This window comes from Astatotilapia calliptera, chromosome 9 (assembly GCF_964374335.1).
Source record: "Astatotilapia calliptera chromosome 9, fAstCal68.1, whole genome shotgun sequence".
In the NCBI taxonomy this organism is placed as follows: Eukaryota; Metazoa; Chordata; class Actinopteri; order Cichliformes; family Cichlidae; genus Astatotilapia; species Astatotilapia calliptera.
The window spans coordinates 3,964,981-3,975,301 of NC_137430.1; the positions used below are offsets into that span (position 1 = coordinate 3,964,981).

The 10,321-nt window shown below is 39.1% G+C and overlaps 1 protein-coding gene across 1 annotated transcript; it reads left to right on the forward strand.

Annotated features, from left to right (window-relative positions):
- The first annotated feature begins 1,880 nt into the window (after window positions 1-1,880).
- On the forward strand, window positions 1,881-9,733 carry LOC113029380 (C-C chemokine receptor type 3-like). The gene is made up of 2 exons (XM_026180219.2): window positions 1,881-2,140; window positions 8,082-9,733. The coding sequence occupies exons 1-2, from the start codon at window positions 1,977-1,979 to the stop codon at window positions 8,935-8,937; spliced, it is 1,020 nt and encodes a 339-aa protein (XP_026036004.1). The 5' UTR covers window positions 1,881-1,976; the 3' UTR covers window positions 8,938-9,733.
- The last annotated feature ends 588 nt before the right edge of the window (window positions 9,734-10,321 follow it).

The following is a 10,321-nucleotide window of genomic DNA, read 5'->3' on the forward strand; positions in this document are numbered from 1 at the left end:
TATTTCATTTTTAACCTTAATTTATATTTTATTCCTTCCTAGTTAAATTTACCCTTTTTAATTTTTCATATTTATTTCCTATCTTATTCATAGCCTTTTCCTTTTTTGTTTTCTTTAGGTCACGAGCAGTTGTCCAAGCATTTCACTACATATCGTACTGTGTATGACTGTGTACGTGACAAATAAAATTTGAATTTGAATTTGAATTTGAACAAAGGTGGTTTGAAATTAGCATAAATAAGGACACTACACTACACTTTCCTCCGCATTAATCATTCCTGTCAACTTCTTACAGTTTAACACATGTGTACATACTCTTCTGTACACACCCTGAACACATGCTAAGATTCAGGCTCCACAGTGAGATGCAAATGCTAAACGCAGTCTCGTGTTTAGGTGTCACACATCTAAATAAAGTTAATCAACTGGTTAGCTGCACAAACCTAACAGTAACTTATACTAGACATGAACCCACAGTGAGGTGCCCTGCAGCCATCTACTGAGTGACATCTGACAGAAACATGTTTTATGTCTATTTGTTCATATTTTACAAAATCATGTTAAAAATTTTTTTATGGAAAATCCATATAAGAACTAAATTGTCAGTAATTCCACTGCTACACATCAAAAATCAAATTATTTAGGAAAGTTTAAATAAGTGTAAACAAATATGGTGCTGCCCTGATGCATCTTAGAGTAACACAGTAAACTGAACCTGCCAATCAGTGAGGTGGTGTCATGCTGTAGTGTGTTCAATGCGACCTTCTCCCTTTTGGCTTCGCACTGTCAAAAGTCTGATTGATTTAAGCAGAATTTTGTTTCAAAAGCAGAGCTGTGTGCAGGAGAATGAATGCTTTATGATGCTTTGTGCACTTGGCTCATACCTGCACGTGTAGGTTATTGGATTTACATATAAAAAATCAACTGGCCAAGTGTCAATGAATGTCTATTTACTCATGGGGTGTGTTCTGTACTCAACTTGACAACCTCCTCCAGGCAACTTCCGGTTGCTTGATCATTTTGTCTTTTGGATTGCAAATGTTTGATTTCTCTTACTAAGATAAGCGGTTATAATATCATGCACACAGAAGTTGCCTCTGTTCAGGGAGGAGCCCTGGTCCGAGAATGTGCTGACCACACACACACGCACACACACACACACACACACACACGCGCACGCACGCACGCACGCACACACGCACGCACACACACGCACGCACGCACGCACGCACACACACACACACACGCACACACACACACACACACACACACACACACACACACTTGTGATACTTCCTCTATCTTTGAGGATTTATGATAGAGTGACTTGAACACACTGAGTCAAGCAAGTCCTCTCCTCTGTCAGACGAGCAGAGGGCAAAGACAGATAAGATCATTAAGATCAGTAGTATGATTCTCACATCTGTTTAGATTCCTCAGGCTTCTTGTTGTATTCTTCTTGTAAGTCTTCCTCCTGTCATACACAAGTAATAAAAAAATGTTTGTCCTTCTAATGATTTGTTAATAGTTGCTCTGACATGATACAGAACCCACACACACAGTGTTGTAGGTTGAGTTAACCCTAACCAGGGGGATGGCCAGGCACTCTTTCTCTACTGTGCTGTACCCGGCCTGCAGCTTGGGTTTCGGCACCACTGCGACAAAATAAAGGACCCACGCGCACAGCGTTGTAGGTTGACTGTTTTTATTTTCAAACTGTCTTTGCAGCAGCTGCCCTCCCCCTGCTTCATGCCATGAACAGTTGTAACATACTCAAATGGGGAGACATGGTCAGATGATGGAAGTCAGCTGTGTGAATCAGCCTCCCCTGATACCACACCCCAAACCAACTGCTCCACCCCTACTTCTGCAGCTGAGCCACAAAGCACACTGCACCATAGTTGGGTTTCTATTTGTGACAGACTTTTCTTCAAGCATTTGACAGAGAGATTTCTCTGTTAACATTTGAGAAGAAGATGGAAACTCCAACATATGAATATTATGACAGCACTGGGCTTTTAGCTGAACCATGCATGAGGGTCAGTGACAATATTTTGGGAGCTCAACTGTCCATCCTGTCCTACTTCATGTTTGTCTTCAATCTCACTGTCAATGGCATAGTCCTCATCATCATCTACCGGTGAGTTGTCCAACAAAACTTCGTACTGATTTAACTTGCTTGATTATATGTATTCAGATAATCTGTTATTTACACTAACTTTCAATATTAGTTTAGGCTCAAATTCCTACAGTTGTGGTCAAAAGTTTTCACTCACTTCTTCTTCTTTTCTACATGTTTCTATGATATACAACAATCCTAAGTTTCACAAACTTTAACTGGCAATTAAAGAGGAGTGCATAGCTAACATGACTAACCTGTTAGTGTTCACTGATTTGGCAATATCTGTCACTTCTGGTAAAAAACTTCAAGCAGCTATTTTGTAAGAGATACAAGAGAAAAGCAGCTTACGTGTCTCACAGTCCAGACAAACGTCATCCAACTCTTTTTTATCACTGCATAATTCACCTTGTGGGTGGATTTATGTACATCACTGCTTAAAAAAACATAACAAGTCTCTCAAAGTCTGTCAAACTGGACAGTCAAACTTTACTGTTTGACCCTCCAGACATTTTACACTGCATCTCACCAAAATTATTATCTAATCCAATAAATAAATACAAATAAGGGTGAACTATTCTTATACACAACTTCCTCATACTACAAGAGCAGATGACTATGATCTATATTTGTTTTGGCTATACCACGTTTGGAAAATCAGACACTTATTGCACCCGCTGCATCCACAAAGCCACCAGCGTTGTGGAGGACATCACACACCCCTCACACACACTCTTCACCCTGCTGCCTTCTGGCAAGAGGTACCAGAGCGTTTGGGCCCTCACTGCAAGACTGAGACACAGTTTCTCCCCCCAAACCATCAGACTCCTGAACATTCAGTGACTGGACTGACACACACACACATCACACACATCCCAGGCCTGGCGTAGATGGCACTGTTTATGTGATGCCATGCCACATCTGACCTGATTGTGGTTTGGTTTATGTGGCCCAGGCTCATAGAAAACAGTTCTGGCCCGGATCTGGCATCAAGCTGGCACTTCGGACTGACTGGTGTCATGGCACCAGTCAGTCTACACAGAGGTAATCCACACGTGGGCCAGCACAGGACCACCAGTGTGTCTGCAACTGGCCTTGTGCTGGCCCATGTGTGGGCCACCTCTGGCAGATCTGGGCCACCAAAGGGCCATCATTTTTTGTGGTTTGTGGGCCATCTTCAAGCACATTGTGTGGGCCAGATCTGGGCCATACTAATTTTGCTATTCGGGATATTATATACGTCACTACCAAGCACTTATTTGCACAATGTCATACACACGCGCACAACCACGCACATCAAGTTACTCTTTGCACACTGCTCAGTCTTTTGCACATTTCTGTTGCACTGTCTTGTGTCTGTATCGTTCTGTACCTCTGGCATTGCACTGTTTTTTTGTGCATTTTTTTTGTGAAAAACTTGTAGCTTGCAGCACCATGGTCTTGGAGGAACGCTGTCTTGCTTCACTGTGTACTGAACCACTGCACATAGTTATAATGACAATAAAGCCATCTGACTTGACTAAGTAAAAAGTACTGTATTAAAAATCATACCTTTCATAATGATTAATTATGAAGAATTATCATACAGGTTTAAAAAACACTGAATTTAGAATCACTCAAAAAATGTGACTGATTGAAAATATTAATACAATTTAGAATAAATTTAAAGATATGTGTTTTTATCTATGTATGACATATTTCTGAGTTGAAGTTTTATTTTTTTAAAGCCTACATTGGCTGTTTTACTGCAACTGCTCTGTACTTTGTAATGATACCTAGCATTTATTAAATGTTCTACTCTACAATCTTACCTGGCTAAATCTAGGCCAACTGAGTTGATGCGAGGTGATCTCAGGGTCATACATATTACTTCAAGCTAAACTCATACAGCTATTTATTGTAGCATTTATTTTAATAACATATTTACTAATTTGAACAAATGGGTTTTAAGGATGAAGGGAAGTTTAAACAAAAAGCCTAAGCCTAGACGTAATTCCAATTTCCGAAATTCAGCAGTAGTGCTACATGTCGCCAAGAGTTCAACATTTTCTCCCTCTGTACCTGGATAGAGCCTGCCTGCAGCACCAAAGGACTCCATGAGCGCTGGCTATCTCTCTTTAGCAGCACGTGTCCCTCTCGTCCTCTTTATTCAGTGGACGATGATCGTCCATCGTCCACTGAATGAGTGAGCACACGTGAGCCTGAGGCATTTATACAGCCGTGTTTCGCATGTTTCGTGTATTGCTATGACAGGAGGAAGAAGAAATGGTACCTATTAATCATTTAGACAATCCCAATAATATAGTTATTTTCCACTGTGTTCTTTTTTATGATCAACTACAAATTTACCCCAAATTATGAAAATATAAATATTTTAATATGATAATCAACTCTAGAATATAAATATCCAATATCGGAGGAATTGATATTGCAGTACTGAGCCATATGACCTACATTTTTCCCCTCGTGCCGGCCCATCACTCCCAGGAGGTGTTTTAGGGGTGTGGTGCTATGAGAGTTGAGCTGCAGTTGTGTGCATAAGGTTTGAAACTAACTTTTGGGACCCAGAGCATCACACCTCTCATGGGAAAGGAATCCGAGCTAGTGTGATTGAGACAAACTGGCTAGACTGGGAGTGAGGTCACTGAAGCGGTTAAACAGCTCCTTGGTGGCAGGACCAATGGGGTGAATGAAAGCCATGCTGAGTTTCTTGCGGTTCTGGATGTGGTCTGACTATTTTGGCTGAGATCCCTCTGTAATGTTGCATGGAAGTTGGGATTATGTCCTTTTTTAAGAAGGGGTATTTGTATTGTATTGTATTGTATCTTTATTTGTTTCAGACATATAATACAAAAAACAATATATACACACTACATATATTTTCATTTACAGATACGAATATATATGTAGATATACACACACACACGTATGTGTTCAGATAAACAAAAAATATATAATGAAATAAAACAAAATCGTCTGACATAATGTAACAATGTTTGGTCTGAAAAGGAGTAGGAAGAAGTATGAACATACTTATTAATTCCTACCCCTGCTCAACATCTTATTGATCCCACATAATTCACCTAATTCCCATCATCACATACTCCACACGATACACGAGGAGAACCTATATAAACTTGGCTACCGGGATTGATATAATTTGGATATAATTTGATATTTTTATACATACAATGGGTGATCATCTTGATAATTGGTAATTGAAGAGTGTGATCTAATAGGGGGGATACCATTTCTCAGTCTCCATGGGTAGGTTTAAACCAGGGTACTGGAAAGGAGACTTTGCCTGACTGAGGTGCTTTGGAAAACAGGACATTTAAAAAACAAACAAACGAAAAACTACTTTTCAGACTTCTGAAACAAAGGGATTTCACTTTTGTTTAGCTTACAATGGGAACTTTAAATGAAAGATAAAACTATAATATAAAAAAAACCAAAGAGTTTAAACATTGCATTTCAGTTTCTTTCACTATAAACAACTACACAGTGAACTGAATGAAAACTTTTTCAGCCGTCATGATTCTTGATAATTAATTTAAATTTTTTATGAAGCACCAATTTAATGTTATACTAGACTGTAAAAGGTCATAAGTGCATAATAAAAGGTGAAAGGACATAAAACAGACAAAAATATAAATAAAAATATGGTAGCAATTTATATTAATCTTTATATACTCCAAAAGAATTCCACTCGGACATTTTTCCCTGAAAAATGGACGAAGTATGCAACAAAAGCGAGGAGCATGACAGGCTTTTAGACCCTTTGGAGCAGAGGTGGATTTGACACAAAATGTCATGCGGTTGTCAGAAATACAACGACCAGGGTAACATGATGAAGCCATACTACTTCCACAGACAGTGGAAGACAGTGACAGAATACCTCAGGGGCTGGAAAGAAGATGCTCTACTTTCTGAAAAGCCACTGTCTACCAGACGTCTTTTTTCCAGTTCTACCTTTGTGAGCAGGCAATCTAAAGATGTTTTTGGTGTTCACAGAAAACACAATAAGCAATGTCAGGGAGAAATTCAACAAAATCTGCTTGAGCGCTGGATCGAAAAGAGCAAGAGCCCCAGACCCATGTTGCGTTTCTCTCAGGCTTCTTTGGTTTCTAACTGCTTCTTCAGCACACTGTTGAGTTGACAATTTTTTCTTTATCTATTAACGGTGGGTTGTTTCCAATGGTTAGCTATAATTTAATCTCTTTTCCCATATATTTACTGTCAGGCAGTCCCTAAAATATGTTGCAGTGGCATAATTCCCGCCATCTGCTATATTCAAAGACTGAGACAATGAGGTTCCTTTGATAGAAAGTTTACATAAAAGGGTTAATGGTCAAGGTACAATAAATGGTAAATAAATGGCGCTTTTCTAGTCCCTAAGGACCCCAAAGCACTTTACACAACCTGTCATCCACCCATTCACACACACATTCACACACAATAGACTCCTGGGGCAGCAGGAGTCAGTGGTTAAAACAACTGCCTCACACCCAGAGGGTCTGTGCGGAACAGTGTTGCCTCTGGATCAAAGCAAGAGCAACAGAACATGCATGTTCTGCATGTGTGTGCACTCCAGCTCACTCCAGCTCCAGATTCCTGCCATGGTCTAAAGACATGCTACCCTATGGTAGCTGGGATAGACATGGTACAATGATAAGATGCCAGCTGTTCAACAAGGTCCAAGTAATGACATTTGCTTGCTAGTAATGATGCCACTGTCAGTTGTTAGTGGTGTTGTAACAAAGCAGAAGCAATTCGAATTGACAGCAACTTAGCCACGAAGTGGTAATCTCCATAAAATCACAAAGAAGGGCTGGTATGCATGGTGGAGTAAATATCCATTTCTGTCCTTGAGGTACAATCTACTCAATCTACCGTCCTGTTAACTATTGGACCTCAAGATAAATATATTTCCCGTTTCTAGGGCAGTAGGGTTCATATTAACACCAATTCTCTTAGTTTTGATTACAGCCTGGATCTGGACAAATGCAAAGAAAAATTAGGAAAAGTAATATTTTACTCTTAGACTTTCCTTCAACTAACAAATAACACTGGCTGTCTAGACATTCTGCACAGGATGCAAAACTGCTTTTCACCACAAAAAGCTGCTGGTGCGGTACTCTCTCTTATTATCAAACATTTTCAAAAGCTAGAAATGTTATTTTCACCCCTGAATTTTCTTTGTGTTAAACTAACATTACACACATTGGTCAGCACTACAGGACACCAAGCTCCAACATTTTCGAAACTTATTGGAAAAAGTGGAAAAACATAGATTCATGTGTTCCTGTGGACTACAAATACGAATAACGTGCTTTTAAAAAGAATGACAATGTTCTCATGCCAAAGAAACCCTCGAATGTCGGTCTGCTCCACAGAGCTTTTTCAAAAAATGACCCCCCCCCCCAACACACACACACACACACACACACACACACACACACACACACACACACACACACAGACATATATGTAGAGAGAGAGAGAGAGAGAGAGAGAGAGAGAGAGAGAGACCACACCTACACCAAAAGGTTTCTGAGTTTGAGCCTTTGCTCTTATGGTTGAATAGTACATAATGATGTGTGTATAATAATGTAATAATGCTGTGAACTCTGAACTACAACTTTGTGGAAGTCGACCGTACTTATTTTCCATCAAGTCGAGAATCTAGAAATATCGTCTTTTTCTGCTCTAATTCTATGCTCCCCTCATGAAGTTCCTACTGAATTTCTTTGCGGCCTCCAAAAATACACCTTTACTCAGATTCTACGGGTATGATCACCTCCAGAAAAAGGTTGATTCTAAAGACGTATCACCAAACAATCCACAGATCCCAGTTGCCTGTAAACTGCCTGAGCTCAGAGAGAATTACAGCTGTTTTATAATGCTTTACTTATGAGTCATTTTACACATATAATAACTTTTCATGTTGACTCCCTTTTAGGTTTGAACAGCTGACCACTGTGACCAACATCTTCCTGTTGAACCTGGTGGTGTCCTCCCTGATCTTTGCGAGTAGTCTTCCATTCATGGCAGTCTACATGCAACTCTCCAACTGGATCTTTGGCACCGCTATGTGCAAGATTGTTGGCAGTGTCTACTATCTAGGGTTATATAGCTCTGTCCTCTTCCTAGCTCTTCTTACCTTTGACCGACACCTTGCAGTTGTGTACTCGGTGGGTCTGTTACAAGTGAGGAATCGAAGTTATGCAGTATTCTCCTGCGCTGTGGTGTGGGCGGTCAGTGGTTTGGCATGTGTCAGACCAATGATTCTCCATAAAATTTTTACGTCTAATATTGATAACAAAACTCTGTGTCAAGAATATCCTGGTTACATTCCAAATATTGATGTGGATGCCTTGAGATTATCTGGGTTTTACATTCAGCTTTTCCTTTTCTTTATCTTCCCATTGGTTGTAATTGTCTATTGCTATGCAAGAATCACAATCACGGTTGTGTCGTCCAAGATTGTAACAAGGTTCAAGACAGTCCGGCTGATATTCATCATTGTGCTGTTGTTTTTCATGTGTTGGACCCCTTATAATATTGTACTGATGTATGATGAACCAACAAGCTGCGAGGAAGAACAGAAACAGGCCTATGCGCTTCAAATCACTCGTTACATTGCCAACATTTACTTTTGCATCAGTCCCGTCTTCTACACGTTTGTTGGGAAGAAATTCCAGAACTATTTCAGGCAGCTCCTGGTGAAACACTTCCCAAAGTTAAAGAGACACATTTCTGTTAGTCAAAACAGCAGAAGCAACATGTCCACAAAAAGTACAAGAAACGAGTTTTAGAAATGTTATATATCAGTGTTTGCAAATGTTTCACGATTCAAGTTGGAGATTAGTAAAGTTTGATTACATATACGGGTAAATTCATACTATGATTGGAATAGAAAAATGGATGTGATGTATAAGAATTAAATCAATCTCGAGATTTCAAAGAACTAGTGTCACCAAAATGTTCCTGTGGTTCAGGTCAAAGCTGTTGTCAGATTCATATTGATGAGATAAAACTCTACATTCTATTACTTCAGTCACAATCTGCCAAATAAGTCATATTTGACCAGTGTTCAGGCCTAACAGCAGAAGTTCTTGAAATTTGACACACTAGTTCATGGTAGTCAAACTAATTTTAGTAATACACAAAGATAATCAGAGTAAATAGAGATGCAGTTTTTTTAATGATAATGTAAAATATCAGAAAAATTGTTGTTTTTTTTTAACTTAACGGTTGTTTCATGTCTATCAGTCTTGAGTAAATGCACTCTTCTTGATTACTTGATGAAATCAACACTTTTAAATCAAAAGGCTGTAACTTTCTCCATTTCATGTCCCGGATATTTTTTAACACAGATGCTTTCCACTTGTTATTTGTTGCTGATGTGCTTCTTTTTTTCTGGTTTATAAACAATATACACACTACCATCGGCTCTGAAGCCAGCATCACTGTTCATATAGTTTCTTGAAAACTGTACATTGCCTGTATTCTTACTAAATAAAGAAAAAAGAATATGCTGTTAGAAACAGGAAAACGTACCATTTTAAAGCATTATGACATTTACAATACAAATGAGAAATGTTTTGTGCATCTATGTTCATTTTCAATTCCATTCAATGTTATTCATACAAGGCACCAAAATACAACAAGTCCCTCAAAGCCCTTTATATTTTAAGGTAAAGACCCTTCAATATTTGAGAGAAACCACAACAATCAAATGACCCCATCTAAGCAAGGATTTGGCAACAGTGGGAAGGAAAAACTCTCTTTTAGTGGAAAGAAACCTCTGACGAACCAGGCTCAGGGAGGGGCCATCTGCCGAAAATGGTTGTAGGTGATGGGAGAAAAACAGACTGTGGAAGACATACAGAGAATAATGATGATTAATGATTAAATATAGACTGGTGGGAACCAGTGAAGAGAAGCCAGTATGGGAGAAATATGCATTCACTTTCTGGTTTCTGTTAGTAAAACTGCTGCAGTATTTTGGATCTACGGAAGGCTTTTCAAGGAGTTTTTAGGACAGCCTGATAATAATGAACTATAGTAGTCCAGTAAGAAATGCACAAACTAATTATTTAGCATCACTCTGAGTCAGGATGTTTGTAATTTTACAGATATTGTGCAAATGAAAGAAAGCAGTCCTCCATATTTGTTTCATGTGCACATTGAAGGAGA